Source organism: Schistocerca cancellata, chromosome 11, assembly GCF_023864275.1.
Source record: "Schistocerca cancellata isolate TAMUIC-IGC-003103 chromosome 11, iqSchCanc2.1, whole genome shotgun sequence".
NCBI classification, from domain to species: Eukaryota; Metazoa; Arthropoda; class Insecta; order Orthoptera; family Acrididae; genus Schistocerca; species Schistocerca cancellata.
Genome location: NC_064636.1, coordinates 67735293 through 67752579, shown reverse-complemented (window position 1 = coordinate 67752579; position 17287 = coordinate 67735293). Strand labels below are relative to the sequence as shown.

Below are 17287 nucleotides of genomic sequence, written 5' to 3'. Positions count from 1 at the left end.
TAGATAACGTTCCATTTCCTTCTTTTAATTCTAATAGAATTAGCAACTTTAAAGAGACAATTCCACATCTAGGAACGCTTCACTCCTGAAATGACATACGGCACATTGCTTCTAGAAGAGGAGAAAATTCTTTCGCACACTGTAAATAGAAACAGATTGACATTCTGTCAGATCCAGTGGCTATTGCTCTGTAGAGTGATTTCAGTAGTTTTTGTGTCCAATGGACATTTATTTCGATACCTGTCATTCAGACGTTCGCTTGAAGAATTAAATAAGGAACCACTGTAATATCTTCCTCAGCGAAACAATTTTGGGAAAAAAGTTTGGTATGTAGGTTATCTCTGTCATCCCACATTTAGATGCCGTAATGTGGGGACATATCACTTCAATACTTTCACTGACGCAGCAGAAGGAGAAAACTACTTAGCATTTTATTTGAAGTCAGCAGATGTAATGTATCTTTCCTATTCGTTCAATCATGCAGCTTATTTTCTTTTGTCCACAGAACTTGCGGAGCAGTATAATTGAATTGCTTCATTAAATAATTTATTTTTCCAATTTTGGAGTTCTGTACTGAGAGTAGAAAAGTTCGTATTACGCTACTCTCAAAAGTATTCGAGAATTTACGTGCTTTCGGTTCGCTGTTCAAAAGAGATAAATCCTAAACTGTGCATTTTTTTTTTTTTTTACAAATGAGTCGCCTCCCTACCTTCTGGCAGCGGTGGCTGAACGTCGCAATGCCAGAATATCAGACCTGCACTACAGGCTGGTTCGCCTTTATGTGTCACAGAGGTTGGTCGCACACCGGCGTTTTAATGCCCCGGTACGCAGATAAGAAATTATCTATTTGTCTAACAATTTATAGATTGTTTGGCGAAGTATTGAGAAATGGAAAAAGAAAACCATAGGGCTAATAACGCTGACAAAAACAATAGGATCATAGTTCAAATTTCATAAATATTTATTGATATTACTGAAAGATAAGTGAATGGTGACCTCACTTCAGTGTGGATTCTAAGCAAAGTTATTAACAAACAATCATAAATAAAGAGCAGAATTACAGCATAAACGCAGAACATATGCATGCAGAGTTTCATTTCTCAAAGCAGTGACTGTCAAAACCTATGTGCAAACATTTGAAGAAATTTTTTTTTTCCTTCACTAAACACGATGCATAACATCGTTCACTGCTGAAGTTTGGAAGGTAGGAGACGAGGTACTGGCGGAAGTAAAGCTGTGAGGACAGATCGCGAGTCGTGCTTGGGTAGCTCAGTTGGTGGAGCACCTGCCCGTGGAAGGCAAAGGTCCCGAGTTCCAGTCTCAGTCCGGCACACGGTTTTTATCTGCGAGGAAGTTTCATCGTTCACTGCTCTTCATCACATGCAACCAATAACATCAGCTGTAGCAACATAATCTACAGGGTGACGATTACTGGACTATATGAGAAAAGTCGTAAATTGCTCGCAAACTACTGGCCGTGCACGCACTTTATTCAACGTGTAAACGTCACTACAGGTATTCGAATTTAGGTTATGACATGTTAGATACGCCTTCCATCATTGGCGGTGATGTGGTGCACACGAATAGCGAAATACCGCATGACACGCTAATGTGTCGGAACGTCGATGCTGTCGATGACCTGAATGGCCGTTTTGAGTTCAGTAATGGTGTCGGAGTTACTGCTGTAGATCTTATCTTTAATATAGCCGCACAAAAAGGAGTCCCATGTGTTCAGATCGGGAGAATGTGGCAGCCAATCGCGGCCCATGCTGGTGGCCTCTGGTTACCCCAGAGCTAGAATGCTGTCGCCAGAGTGCTTCCCCAGGAAACCAGACACTCTCCAGCTCCGATGGTGTCGAACTCCGTCTTGCATGAACCGCATCTTATCGAACTCACGGTCACTTTGGATAATGGGGGTGATATCATTTTCCAAAAATTTCATGTACCGTATGATAGTCACCAAACGAATATCACACCGATTATTCTGTGACTGGACATTGCACGTCACACAGTCACCCGTTGAGGGTGAACAGACTTCTCGATCGCCAAATGCGGATTCTCGATCCCCCAAATGAACCAAATTTGGTTATCGATGAACCCTAAAAAAAAATGTTCAAATTGTGAAATCTTACAGGACTTAACTGCTAAGGTGATCAGTCCCTAAGCTTACACACTACTTTACCTAAATTATCCTAAGGACAAACACACACACCCATGCCCGGGGGAGGACTCCAATCTCCGCCGGGACCAGCCGCACAGTCCATGACTGCAGCGCCTAAGACCGCTCGGCTAATCCAGCGCGGCGACGAACCCATCGAAATGAAAGTGGGCTCCGTCGGTAAACCAAACCAAACGCATACTAATTCTCATCGTGTCCCGCTGCCAACCGTGCAGTTTGAACGTCCTAAGGCAAACCGTTCATAAGGAATGGCTATTTTATTTCGTGTACTTCAATAATTATCACCTTGCAAGTTCACTTCTGCCTTCATGCTCTCAAGTACGAAGCTAAAGTTCCAACACGTACTCCAACATAAATGATGATAATTGTGTTCAGATTATGCCAGATGATACACGAAGGTAAAGTGTGGGGCAGAGCTCAGTAAATTAAGGGAAGTCCAACGCCCTGCGCCCAGAAACAGTTCGCGTTAAATCGCACGGCTATATCGCCGACCAGATCTCTTGAGATTTACCTCTCGTGAGATCACCGGAACGACCCTCCAAGACAGAAAGCTGCCGAAACTCAAAGGACGGAATGCCAAAGAGTGAAAGACGCAAAGACAACACGCGTAGTGATTCATGCCCTTCCATATTCTCTGTGGCATCGCGTAACACTGAAAAATATTCAGATTTACGGGCTGTGCCATATACACACTTTACGTTCAAAATAATCTTAAAGTCATCACGGTCATTTTGTAGCCATGAGCTGTTGAATATTACCTAACATATTAACGAAAATGTAAATCATATACAAGTAAGTTCTTCTGTACAGACAACAATTATGCTGAAGCTCTCCTGCGAACCCTGCAGAATTAGCACTCCCGAAAGATAGGATATTGCGGAGACATGGCTTAGCCACAGCCTGGGGGATGTTTCCAGAATGAGCTTTTCACTTTGCAGGGGAGTGTGCGCTGAAATGAAACTTCCTGGCAGACTAAAACTGTGTGCCGAATCGAGACTCGAACTCGGGACCTTTGCCTTTCGCGGCAAAGTGCTCTACCATCTGCGCTACCCAAGCACGACTCACGCCCCGTCCTCACAGCTGTACATCTACGAGTATCTCATCTCCTACCTTCCAAACTTTACAGAAGTCGTCCAAATCAGTCTCGATCGGTGAGATAAGAACGTTTTCAAGCTTATCGTGGTATATATACACTCCTGGAAATTGAAATAAGAACACAGTGAATTTATTGTCCCAGGAAGGGGAAACTTTATTGACACATTCCTGGGGTCAGATACATCACATGATCACACTGACAGAACCACAGGCACATAGACACAGGCAACAGAGCATGCACAATGTCGGCACTAGTACAGTGTATATCCACCTTTCGCAGCAATGCAGGCTGCTATTCTCCCATGGAGACGATCGTAGAGATGCTGGATGTAGTCCTGTGGAACGGCTTGCCATGCCATTTCCACCTGGCGCCTCAGTTGGACCAGCGTTCGTGCTGGACGTGCAGACCGCGTGAGACGACGCTTCATCCAGTCCCAAACATGCTCAATGGGGGACAGATCCGGAGATCTTGCTGGCCAGGGTAGTTGACTTACACCTTCTAGAGCACGTTGGGTGGCACGGGATACATGCGGACGTGCATTGTCCTGTTGGAACAGCAAGTTCCCTTGCCGGTCTAGGAATGGTAGAACGATGGGTTCGATGACGGTTTGGATGTACCGTGCACTATTCAGTGTCCCCTCGACGATCACCAGTGGCGTACGGCCAGTGTAGGAGATCGCTCCCCACACCATGATGCCGGGTGTTGGCCCTGTGTGCCTCGGTCGTATGCAGTCCTGATTGTGGCGCTCACCTGCACGGCGCCAAACACGCATACGACCATCATTGGCACCAAGGCAGAAGCGACTCTCATCGCTGAAGACGACACGTCTCCATTCGTCCCTCCATTCACGCCTGTCGCGACACCACTGGAGGCGGGCTGCACGATGTTGGGGCGTGAGCGGAAGACGGCCTAACGGTGTGCGGGACCGTAGCCCAGCTTCATGGAGACGGTTGCGAATGGTCCTCGCCGATACCCCAGGAGCAACAGTGTCCCTAATTTGCTGGGAAGTGGCGGTGCGGTCCCCTGCGTAGGATCCTACGGTCTTGGCGTGCATCCGTGCGTCGCTGCGGTCCGGTCCCAGGTCGACGGGCACGTGCACCTTCCGCCGACCACTGGCGACAACATCGATGTACTGTGGAGACCTCACGCCCCACGTGTTGAGCAATTCGGCGGTACGTCCACCCGGCCTCCTGCATGCCCACTATACGCCCTCGCTCAAAGTCCGTCAACTGCACATACGGTTCACGTCCACGCTGTCGCGGCATGCTACCAGTGTTAAAGACTGCGATGGAGCTCCGTATGCCACGGCAAACTGGCTGACACTGGCGGCGGCGGTGCACAAATGCTGCGCAGCTAGCGCCATTCGACGGCCAACACCGCGGTTCCTGGTGTGTCCGCTGTGCCGTGCGTGTGATCATTGCTTGTACAGCCCTCTCGCAGTGTCCGGAGCAAGTATGGTGGGTCTGACACACCGGTGTCAATGTGTTCTTTTTTCCATTTCCAGGAGTGTATTTTCCCAGCACGTGTAACTGGCGAGACGTTCTTATAATTCCTTCAAGAAGAAAACCCCGCTTGCTCGAAGATGTTCCACTCGCTACGCGATTGCAGATGTATTTTCAACAGGTCGGCGCGCCTACATTTTCGCCAGCCCGTCACTACACATTTAAATGAACATTTTCGCCATGAATGGATTGGTCGAGGTGCTACACGTCTGTGGCCACTCAGATCGCCCGATTTAACACCAATGCATATTTTTGTATGGAGATGGCTGAAACACATAGTTTATGAGGACAAAGTCAGTACACGTGAGGCATTACTTGCTCACGTTGTGAATGCAATAGGCGAAATTAACAACAACTCTGTGAAACTGAAACGAGCAACTAAATCATTTCATACATGTGTAGCTAAATTCATTGAACTCGGTGGATACGTTTTTGAACATTTATTGTGAATGTATCGTGAAATTGTATGCGCACTGTACAACTTCCTTAACACTGAGGTTTGTTTTATCCACTGTAACATGAATTCAGGTGTGATATGGTATTAACAAAAGCAGATTATCTGACAAATTCATACAGTTTCAGTTAAAGTTATTACCATCATTATTTCAAAATTAAATTCTCTACAACTTCTGCTGAAAACTTTGTGCAGTCGCCTCGAAATTAAAAAACAAATCGGGCCAAGTAATAAATTAAAAATTTTGCGAAATTACTTCTTTGCTTCTCTGGATGTTCTGAAAAACTACTGCAGATACACGTCTGGAGAATCTTTTATTAGTTTCACCAGATGAATAACAACAAAATATATGGAAATCGTGCTTTACTGTAACCTCGTACAGTTTTGCGATGGCTACATATTACCGAAGTTGGATCATTTCAGGCAAAATCTCTCACTAGCCGTAACTCCGTAGTTGAACATTTGCGGACCTGTCTGTACACGAACTTTTTTCTTTAGTTCTACTTGTAGAATAACTTATTGAAATATTTGCATGCCTGCGTGAATCACCCTGTATATTCGGAATAACGGAATGATATCCATCTTGTAAAATGGTGTAATTCAGATTAATTTACGCTTCTTTATTTACTATACAGCTAGTTGCAAAAATTGTGTTTTGTGATTACACTTGTTTGTAAAATTTCAGGTTCTTCAGCAGACTGCAAGTTCGGTGAAGTTATTTTGAGGGAAAACTTTTTTACTTGGCCCGACACCTGCGACCTTCTCTGATGTTCCGCAGAGGCTTTGGTTGGTTCATCCGCATTTTTGTGGCGGTGGTCATATGTAGTGGCTACAGTCGCCCAGTTTCCGTTACAGGTAAATATTATATTTTTTCGATTCCTATGAGGCTGGGTATGAGAATGGACAGCAATTTTTTGTGAAGTAATGAAGTAAATGTTTAAGTTTTACGTTGAGATTCTTACGAATTTATTTTCCGGAATCGTATACGGAAGTCACCGTACATAGATTAACAGCCGACAACTCAGGTAAGTGTTTCATCCGTTACTACTAAAAACACCTCATGGTCCAAGTGGTTCTTTTGGTGCTAGTTTATTTAATCACGGTAGTCTTATCTCTGGTTTGAGACGTCCCCGCCAGCGCCGTGTGAATGCGAGCGTGTGCAAGCTTCCCTTCAGCTGCCTGAGCCACCTGTTGCCTGCTTTTCTTATTCAAACACACTACACTAGTAGCCTACTTGAATATATCGAGGTTCTATTTTTAGAACAGCGAGAGATGATATAAAATAATTATACCTCATTTGTTCAGAAATCTCTCTCGTCCAAGGGTCACACAAACTTGTATTCAGTACTGTTCGTTGCTCCTGCATGATAGGCTATACGTACGTCAGACGTTATTGTTATGCATGTAGCATAACTGGCAGAGTCGGGCGTGACCCACCCGTGGTACACACAGGCGTGAACTTGTTGGGGTAACTGCTTTGGGCCACAGGGCAGTCATAAGAATACTGCGAGGGAAGTATGTAATATCGTTGGGTATCAGTGTATCATTGCCTTTGGTATTGTAGAAAGCTCCAGTTGGAATCCCATTTGGTCATCATGTTGCGTAGACTGGGTGATTTTTACCACCGTGTACAGTCTCTAGGGATTGATCAATGACAGCATACGGAACAAGAAAGGTCTAACGAATTTACGTCCGGAAATGAATGATTTCCTCGCTAGAGACCATTTATTCAATCGTACACTGTTACGAAGACTGCAGTCTATTACTCGCTGTATCACGCACCGACAACTACAGAATGTACTGAAAATGCTTTCCGTGTGCCTCAACGCATTCGTGTATAGGCGCCGTAGTGTGCTCTGTCTCTCACGTTCAAATCGGCCAAGCTGCATACGAACAGCGTCATAGGCAGGATGAATTCGCTGCTCCAGTGTCTCCACATCTGGAATGGGCTCTGCGTACACGATACCTCTGAGGTGGCCCCATAACCAGAAATCGCACGGGTTGAGATGCGGTGAACGAGCAGGCCATGCAACTGGACCACCTTCTCCAACCCACCAACCAGATAAGACACGATTGAGATGCGGCCGGACATTAACGGCTAAGTAGGCTCGAGCCCCATCATGGAGCAGCCACATAACCATTAGAATCATCAATAGCACTTCTTACAGCAAGACACCCGCAACAAATGCCAACAGTTGCCGCCAGTTAGGCGACATGGAAGGAAGACTGGTCCCAAAATATGGCCGCCAATTATCCCTGTCCTCACATTCCGGCTGCACCGATGCTGATGATTCGCTGTTATGGCCGTTCTGCATACCATCCCACAGATGGAAGTTATGAGAGTTGAAGACACCACTCCACGTAAATGTGCCGTCATCTGTGAACAGGATGAACGACACAGATCCCGGAATCGTGGTTACCTGGTGAAGAAACCAGTGACAAAATTGGTACAGATGTGGAAGTCTGTCGTTAGTAAGTCCTGCACACGCTGTAACTCATAAGGGTGGTAGCAGACGTCACAGAGAAAGTTCCACACGGTCGTCTGGCTTACCCTGTAGTGGTGGGCCAACTGCCTGGTTCTGATATGGCGGTCGCCTTCCACAGTGTTCATTACATTTTCTTCCAACTCTAGTGTCTGGCCATTTCCGGTACGTCCTTCATGATTTCCAGCATCCTAGGTCATGATGTGCCAGAAACAGTACCACCCACTAGGAGGAAACCGTGAATACTGTAAGTGTAGCTGCATGGTATTACACTGCAGCTTCTGTAACAAAGAATGATTTAATAAATTGTCTCTGGCATAGGGACCATGCATCTCCGGACTTCATTAGACTTTTCATTCTTCCTTATCCGCTCATTGATCAACCACTAGAGGTTGTACATGGTAGAAAAAAAATCACCTTGTATATTACATAGACCCTTACAGTGATAAAGGTAATCTGTCTGTGGAACGTATCAGCAGACTTTTCACAAAGGTTTACCAACTCACCTTTAGCTCTGTTATGTTCCACACTGTACACCCTTTTCTTTGCATTTTTTTTTTTTTTGAGGACATGTTCCAGAGTACATCTTTGACACGCAAGTGCAAAATTTGACATGAAACCAGCTAAATGGACAATCCGACAGTTCCCATGGCTGTTTACTCATAATTTCGTATACAAACCGACTTCCTCTATTTCCTTCAAGTAAAATCAGATGTGACAGATAATTTCTCCTCTAAGAGTCACGTCCTAAAACTTCACATCAATTTTAAACATTTCAGCTTTATCAAAATCCGTGCTTGTGTCGTAGTATATTTCGTATTTTGGTACCTTGTGTGTCATGAGAAACGTATTTTGTGCTATACCATTAGTTACGATCAACGTTTTTCCTCGATAAAAATTTCGAAGTAGCCACCTCATTCAAAGAAACGTTTTATTTCATTGTGTATCAAAGTGAATAAACGTAAATTTTCGGAAATTTTCGTATGTTACCAATGTTGTGCATTACGTATGTCGTAGAAAATCAGTGTTTGTGTAGCGCTTGTTGCAAGTAACATTTCGTGTTCGATTGGCTGCATTTACCGTAAACTAACGGTAATTTTCATTTTGTTTTCGATTACATCCTCTAAACATTTCACGATATTAGTAGCGTTTATAGAATGTGCTACTGCAGCTATAAAGGAAACATTTATTTGCGTACGGACTGCTTCAGATCTTAACGGTAACTAGCTATACTTGGAGCTTAACTGGTCCGGAAGATCAAAAAGAACCTGCAGGCTTACTTCAATGATACTTGTTTACTGTTTTGTAAAACATTACACCAGCCACACTGCAGCCCTTCCGTGAACATCGTCCTCGAAAGTGGGAAGAGTTAGCTGACGTTCATAAGTTAAGATCAGTCGCCTGGAAGCTACCGAATATGGGTGTTTCTGGAGAGTTACCAGCAGTCATGTATCAGATATACCACAGACACCTGAGTTGCTATCATCTCCTGCTGTCGCTTCTACAGGGAGTACATGATCTCCTACCGCTCATCCACTTGGCTGTCAGCAGCTTGTACAGGAAGTACATGGTCTGTCACCACTCATCCACTTTGGTGGGAGTGACATGTCAGTGGCAGGACTAGGCTACCTGTACAGGGGTGGCAGGGACCAGGGAGGACTCAGCACGTGGTACCCATCACCCTAACCAACGAATCTGAGGTGCTGTCTTCCACTGAAACCGAAACTGAGTCACTCAGACTCACTTCAGCTGATGGCATGTGCTGTGTCAGGAAGAGGCAAACGCTGAAGGGTAGGATCTATTAACAGTAGGAAGTTCAAATGGACGGCGAGTAAAGGTATCTCTTAGGGAAATGGCAAAAAGAGAGAGATGTGAGGGAACACTAAGTGCACTCAGTGTGTATGGCTGGGAGCCTTATTCAGCCTGCTGAAGAGGCCATTCAGTCATCTGCTGAGGGAGTGGGGTCCTACTGGCTGCCGACTGTGCTCTGCAGCCACACTTGGATTATTCAGCTGGCAGAGAACCTTCAGAGAGCTCATCTAATTTTAGTGAGACTCTCAATTTGCTGCAGTGCAAAACTGTTCGTGCACTCCCCGTTCTGAATGGAATGGAACGACTGACTCAAGAGTTCGAAACTTCTGTGACAAAGCAGGCTGAAATTTCTTGGATCTGCATCATAGGGTTGAGTACTATAGAGACGTCCTAAATGGGTCAGTTGCTCAGGTAGCTGACCTGGCGCGGAGTGTAAAGAACGGTTTTGAGATTACACTACTCTTATCCAGTCCAGATAATGATAGCGACCTTTATTGAACAAAGTAAGAGCATATGGACTATCAGACCAATTGTGTGATTGGATTGAGGAGTTCCTAGATAGCAGGACGCAGCATGTTATTCTCAATGGAGAGAAGTCTTCCGAAGTAAGAGTAATTTCAGGTGTGCCGCAGGGGAGTGTCATAGGACCGTTGCTGTTCACAATATACATAAATGACCTGGTGGATGACATCGGAAGTTCACTGAGGCTTTTTGCAGATGATGCTGTGGTGTATAGAGAGGTTGTAACAATGGAAAATTGTACTGAAATGCAGGAGGATCTGCAGCGAATTGACGCATGGTGCAGGGAATGGCAACTGAATCTCAATGTAGACAAGTGTAATGTGCTGCGGATACACAGAAAGATAGATCCTTTATCATTTAGCTACAAAATAGCAGGTCAGCAACTGGAAGCAGTTAATACCATAAATTATCTGGGAGTACGCATTAGGAGTGATTTAAAATGGAATGATCATATAATGTTGATCGTCGGTAAAGCAGATGCCAGACTGAGATTCATTGGAAGAATCCTATGGAAATGCAATCCGAAAACAAAGGAAGTTGGTTACAGTACGCTTGTTCGCCCACTGCTTGAATACTGCTCAGCAGTGTGGGATCCGTACCAGATAGGGTTGATACAAGACATAGAGAAGATCCAACGGAGAGCAGCGCGCTTCGTTACAGGATCATTTAGTAATCGCCAAAGCGTTACGGAGATGATAGATAAACTCCAGTGGAAGACTCTGCAGGAGAGACGCTCAGTAGCTCGGTACGGGCTTTTGTCAAAGTTTCGAGAACATACCTTCACCGAAGAGTCAAGCAGTATATTGCTCCCTCCTACGTATATCTCGCGAAGAGACCATGAGGATAAAATCAGAGAGATTAGAGCCCACACAGAGGCATACCGACAATCCTTCTTTCCACGAACAATACGAGACTGGAATAGAAGGGAGAACCGATAGAGGTACTGAAGGTACCCTCCGCCACACACCGTCAGGTGGCTTGCGGAGTATGGATGTAGATGTAGATGTAGATGAAAGTGTCAGTATAAGTTCCACAGAAGTGTCCCATACAGGCGACAGTACTACATTTCAACAGATTAAGTTCCAAAGCACAGATAACAACGTGCCAGGTTTTGGGACTGCCTCAGTAGAGCTCACATAATATTGGGTACAGAAAGCTGGTGAAATCGCGGAATTGAAAGCCGTGAGATACTGATAAAAACTTCAGTATGTATCCAAAATATACATAGAGATGGTATGCCATTTCCTGCATTTCACAGAAAGATCGTACCAACCTAAACAAAAACTTAAACTTCATGCGAGACTGTCTGGGCAAGACTCAGTATCAATGGCGGGCATTAATGTGGAATCTGGTCCTTGAATCAACTTCTAGACCTACTCCAGACGCAACCAAAAAGTTATAGAGAAAACCTAAGTACACTAGTACATAAGTTTCCAAGTCACACTCTCATTGCTGAAGTAGATGTTAATTGTGCCACAGTCAATTGGCAAAGTGGCAGTTCTGTAAGAGGTGGGCGAGACAAGACGTTTGAGGAAACATTTATAAATGTTACCGTATTCAGCAGCTACAGATGAAGTGAAAGCCATTCTCAACTATCGGTATTACGGCAACATGTACAAAACTGACTTTGGAGATGAATATGAATGAGCAACTGCAACATGATGCATTTGTTGAGCGTTTTGCTGCACAGTTGTTTTATATTTGGAATGGGAGAGTAACAAGCGATAACTCCACACACTGTATTACATTGCAAACGAACTTCCACAAAGTCAGAGCAATCACATACAAAATGATCCTCAAATTTTTCGAAATATCCCACAGAATTAAAAAAAATCGTTATAGATTTTGTACGCAAATACTCCTTTAGAGATATTTCTTGTTATCAATTAATTAGAGCAAGCATTCCAAATTTGCTACATAATTAATTTTTATGTAAAGGGGCCAAGAAACAAGAGTATTAATAAAAACCTACAAACTAATAATTATAAAGTAAAATTTAATAGTTTCATTGCCTACAAAACTGAATAAAATGATAATACATGTAGCCAGGCCAGGAGATCCACTTGTGCAGAGTCCAGCAACTTGTTGCAAGGCATTTCAGCTGAAGCCACTTTGGCGACTGCGTGTCAATGGGATGAAATGATGGTGAAGTCAACACAACACCCAATCTCTGAGTGGAGAAAATGTCAGCTACAGTTCACTGACCACATTTTTATATTGTCATGCCACACACCTGCAGGGGAGTGACACATTCAGTGGGCAGTCCATGTAATATAGGTAGTGCACGACATTTGGCGAATGTTAATGACGCTACTGAAGCAGTATGGTAGGAACCCACCCACTCCATTGCTGCTTGAACATCGTTGGTGTATCGCAAAAGGAGGACCAGGCCGCCCACCTAGGCCATGGAACAAGAAGTGTGGGTGCCAAGAGTCATTGAAGTGTTGGTTGGTGCAGCAAACTAACAGTTCAGTGGTGCCAGTGTACAGGACATACCAGTCCTTGGACCAGGACAGACGGTGTAAAACGACCGTGGTACATAATGCAAGATGTCGTGCCTAAGAGCTGTCTGGGAATTCCATGTTCTGGATCTTTGCTGCCAGATAAGAGTGATCAACCCTATCATGTCCTCGCTGAAATAAAGGGAGGTGAAGAGTTCCATCACGCACTGTGTCTGGAAATGGAGCCATGTCACAGTATCGACGTAAGGAAGTCCAGATGTTGTAATTACCTCATGATGACGCCTAGTTCTGGTATACCACAAAGCAGGCAACACTTTTCAAGTGCGGTGCCAAAAGCCAGTGAAGATCTTTATGTCAGAGTTCAGGGACGACAGGGGCTAATAGTCACTGACGCTAGTTCCTCCATTTGGTTTATCAACAGAGTAAAGGAACCCTAAAAGGAAGCCTGGAGGGTGCAGAATGTCCACAAGGCCCCCATGAGCTGTTGACATTCAAGAAAATGTAGGAGAGACACATTCAATTTCCAGCGGCCTCGCCCATGCCATACCATCTTGCATTGAAAGATGACAGTACCTACACGGGCTGTGTGATAGAAAAGCCAATGATCCATGTTTAAGTGACTTGTTTGCCCCAAACACTGGAGCACGAGAGATAATTACGGTCTATGTGGCTGGAGGAGTGGCTGACATGGTGTGTGAAACCCTCCCTGTCGACATGTCCATATTCACACGCGTCAGTGAATCGAAGGGTGATTCCGATGTGGAGAGGGCCACACATAGAGTGTAGTGTGGCAGTTGGCCCTTAGGCACCTGAATGTAGTTAAAATCACCACCGAAAATGAAGTCATCCTGACGCCCATCAAGAGTGGCATGAAGGCATCCTGAAAGAAGGCGACCATTCTCCATGATGGCCCAATCCGGAGGGTGTGTAGATGTTTATGGATCTGGTGCTATGAAGAGCGTACGCAATGCTGCTCCTGCCAAGGAGAAAAGTGATATCTTGTTAATTAAGCCATCAAAGAAGAATCCCATGCCACTGCCAGTGCCAAATGTGTGGGTGATGTGTGTGTCGTATTCGAAAGGCTCTACAAAATCCCTGACATAGACACCCTGAAGGGTAGCTATGTCTATATCTGCTGTGTTCAGTGTATCCTGTAACATCGTCAAAAAAAAAATGGTTCAAATGGCTCTGAGCACTATGGGACTCAACTGCTGTGGTCATAAGTCCCCTAGAACTTAGAACTACTTAAAGCTAACTAACCTAAGGACATCACACACATCCATGCCCGAGGCAGGATTCGAACCTGCGACCGTAGCGGTCGTGCGGTTCCAGACTGCAGCGCCTTTAACCACGCGGCCACTCCGGCCGGCTGTGTAACATCGTCAGTTTATGCTCCACATGGATGTTATTGACGTTGAACATGGCCTGTCAGTACTGTTGATTTCTGATGTCTACCTGGAATGTGATATGCACTCTGTGAGTAGCTGTCTGGGGTGTACCAGCCGTGGTATCCACAAAAAAAAAAAATGGCTCTGAGCACTATGGGACTCAACATCTTAGGTCATAAGTCCCCTAGAACTTAGAACTACTTAAACCTAACTAACCTAAGGACATCACACACACCCATGCCCGAGGCAGGATTCGAACCTGCGACCGTAGCAGTCCCGCGGTTCCAGTGTTATCCACAGTGGTGTCCTTGCTCTGCCCAGTACCTCCATCAGAACATTCTTTTGTGGTACAAGGTGGTAGTATGGTGTCATCGTCTACCTTATATGCCCAGAAGCTCATTGGCACAGATATTGTGTCGTTTGGTGGACCGTCTACTGTACACACAAGTGAAGATGGTATCATAAGAGGGAAGTCATGTGGGATGAGCCACTGTGTTACTATGACATGAAGCATTTTTGGGCCAAGGTGACAGAGGAATTTGCGTCAGCGAACATTTGATTGTCATCATGTAGCCATTTGTTGAAGGTAATCATCTAAGTGTCATGTTTCCACTTCTGGCGCTTCCATGGCGACTTTTGTTTCTAACATGCAGCTCAGATTTAAAATGGTAGCAGTTGTATGTTGACTCATTGCCCAATGGAAGGAAGGCAGAAGTCGCTACAACACTAGGTGCCTTTTCTCTATTGTTGCCATCAGTATTGGGCAGGAGAGTTCTCCCCACATTAACAACTCTGGTTGCAGTGATGTGACAAGTGCCGGATCAGTCACTGTGACGGCAGTCTTCGTTTGTAATGGATCACGTGAGTTGTGCTGAAGATCGTGTGGTGACCACAGCATAAGCCACAGGATGGACAGTGGACGTGGCAATGGGTGCAGCGTCGCTGAGTGGTGTCTCTCCAGGCCGGCGCCAGAGACAGTTCTGGCGGAACGTCCTTCCTAGTTGCAGGAAGCACAGGTATGGGGCTGCCTGTCATATGTGATGATGGCCCTCCATCGTCCTATAATCAGGTATAATGGCACATGCTTCACTAATTCAATTTTCAGTTAATGGATATTGTAGAGAAAAAGATAGGTATCACATTTTTTCAATTTGTCGGCCTGGTGATTGAGTACATTGGCATATGGCTTGGAAGCCAACATGACGATGTCTGGTGGGACCTCAAATGGAAGGTCAAAGACGCTGATCGAATGGAGGCCTCTACATGTCCATCAGGTTGAGGTGTTGCACGTGCTGATTCTCAATATCGCTACACAATTGTGACACCTACAACATTTCTGATAATGGAAAAGTGAATGCCAGTTACATCCCGTGGGTCCAGGCAAAGATCATCCAGTGCAAAGTTCTCAATTTACAAAAGGTCGTAGTTGTGCATATTCAACTTGAAATGTTATCTTGATCGCTACTCAGTGTTAAGTGTACGCTATGGTTCGCTCGTAAGAGGGAAGCAGTACTCGAAACCGCGGCAAGAGGTAAACAAGGAAATGGCGCGTGTGCACTCCAGAACAGGCGGGACGCGAGCCGAACTCAGCGACAGAGGCGGGGTACGAAACTGAAGACCTTCGAAAACAAACCAGAGTGCACATTTCTACGACTTTTTTACATGCAATCATCTTGACACAAAGGGCTGGGCGTTTTCAGTTTTAACCTAGGCCTTTACTTGGGAACCCAGGAAGTTGAAGGCTTTAAAGATGAAAGTATTCTCCTTGCGCCGGCCGGTTCTAGGCGCTTCTGTCTGGAACCGCGTGATCGCTACGGTCGCAGGTTCGAATCCCGCCTCGGGCATGGATGTGTGTGATGTCCTTAGGTTAGTTACGTTTAAGTAGTTCTAAGTTCTAGGGGACTGATGACCTAAGATGTTAAGTCCCACAGTGCTCAGAGCCATTTGAACCAACAAAGCACAGGGATGTTCGCTACAAGTCTGAGTACTAAATTTTGGCGAATCCGCGCTTCTCAAATGCTGCACGTGGCCTGATGACACGTTGGAAAGTGTTTTGATTTATTCGTGTGTGCACCAGACAGAAAAGGAGAACAAATTCAGTAACCAAAATATTTGAGTACACAGAATTTAAACAGAAATACTTCCTTTGCTTTGAGCGGCATGAATCACATGCCCAGTACTCGGTATAGCTCGAAAATCGAGTCTTTAGTAATTAACTTGGCTGAAATAAAAGTACTGCGTTGGTCTGTGTATATCAAACGATAAATACGAAAAGAAGACGATTGTCTGTGATCAGTACTTGTAAAGGAGTACGTGTGTATTCACAGGAAGACATATGAGAAGAACATTTAATGACTAAGCCTGGTAAGTTATGTCCGGATATAAATACGAAGCTACATAACCACCGGAACGTTTTCCGCGTTGTTACAAGTGTGTGAAAGGAAAAGCCAACGGGCAATACGCAAAGAACGTACTGGAGTACTGGTATAGTCCTGCGTATTCAATTTACAGAGACATATAAACAGGTAGAACACGGCGATGCGGTCGGCAACACCTGAAAAGGCAACAAGTGCCTGGCACAGTTGTTAGATCGGTTACTGCTGCTACAATGGCAGGTTATCAAGATGTAAATCAGTTTGACCGTGGTGTTACTGTCGGCGCAGGAGCGACATGACACAGCATCTCCAAAGTGGCGATGAAGTGGGGATTTTCCCGTACAACCATTTCGTTGAAAGTGACAGAAGTCCAACGCTTCCGTAAATTGCTATATATTGTAATGCTGGGCCATCAACAAGAATCAGGATGCAAACCATTCAAGGAAACATCATCGATATCGGCTTTCGGAGCCGAAAGCCCACTCGTGTACCCTTGATGGCTGCATGACACAAATCTTCACGCCTCGCCTGGGCCTGTCAACACTGACGTTGGACTGTTGATGACTGGAAACATATTGCCGGGTTGGGTGAGTCGTTTCAAATTGTATCGAGTGGATGGAGGAGTACGAGTATGGAAACAACCTCATCAATCTGTGGATGCTGCATGTCGGCAGGAGACTGGTCAACCTGGTGAAGGCTCTGTAACGGTGTGGGGCGTATGCTGTTGGAGTGATATGGGTCCCCCGATACGTCCAGATACGACTCCGACAGATGACGCAAACATAAGCATCCTGCCTGATCACCTGCATCCATTCGTGTCCACTGTGCATTCCGACGGACTTGGGCAATTCCAGCAGGACAATGCACCACGCCACACGTCCAGAATTGCTACAGAGTGGCTCCGGGAGCAGTCTTCAGAATTTAAACACTTCCACTGGTCACCAGACTCACCAGACATGAACATTACTGAGCATATCTGGGATGCCTTGCAATGTGCTTTTCAGAAGAGATCTC

At 45.2% G+C, this 17287-nt stretch overlaps 1 protein-coding gene across 3 annotated transcripts in view; it reads left to right on the top strand.

The window, feature by feature from the left end:
- The window catches only part of LOC126108892 (uncharacterized), an 88299-nt gene that overhangs the window by 32914 nt on the left and 38098 nt on the right, over nt 1-17287 (top strand). For all 3 annotated transcript variants that reach the window (XM_049914260.1, XM_049914258.1, XM_049914259.1), the window contains exon 2: nt 5917-6086. In XM_049914260.1, the coding sequence (XP_049770217.1) occupies nt 5999-6086 (88 nt within the window). In that variant the 5' untranslated portion in view covers nt 5917-5998. The remainder of the gene's footprint in view (nt 1-5916; nt 6087-17287) is intronic.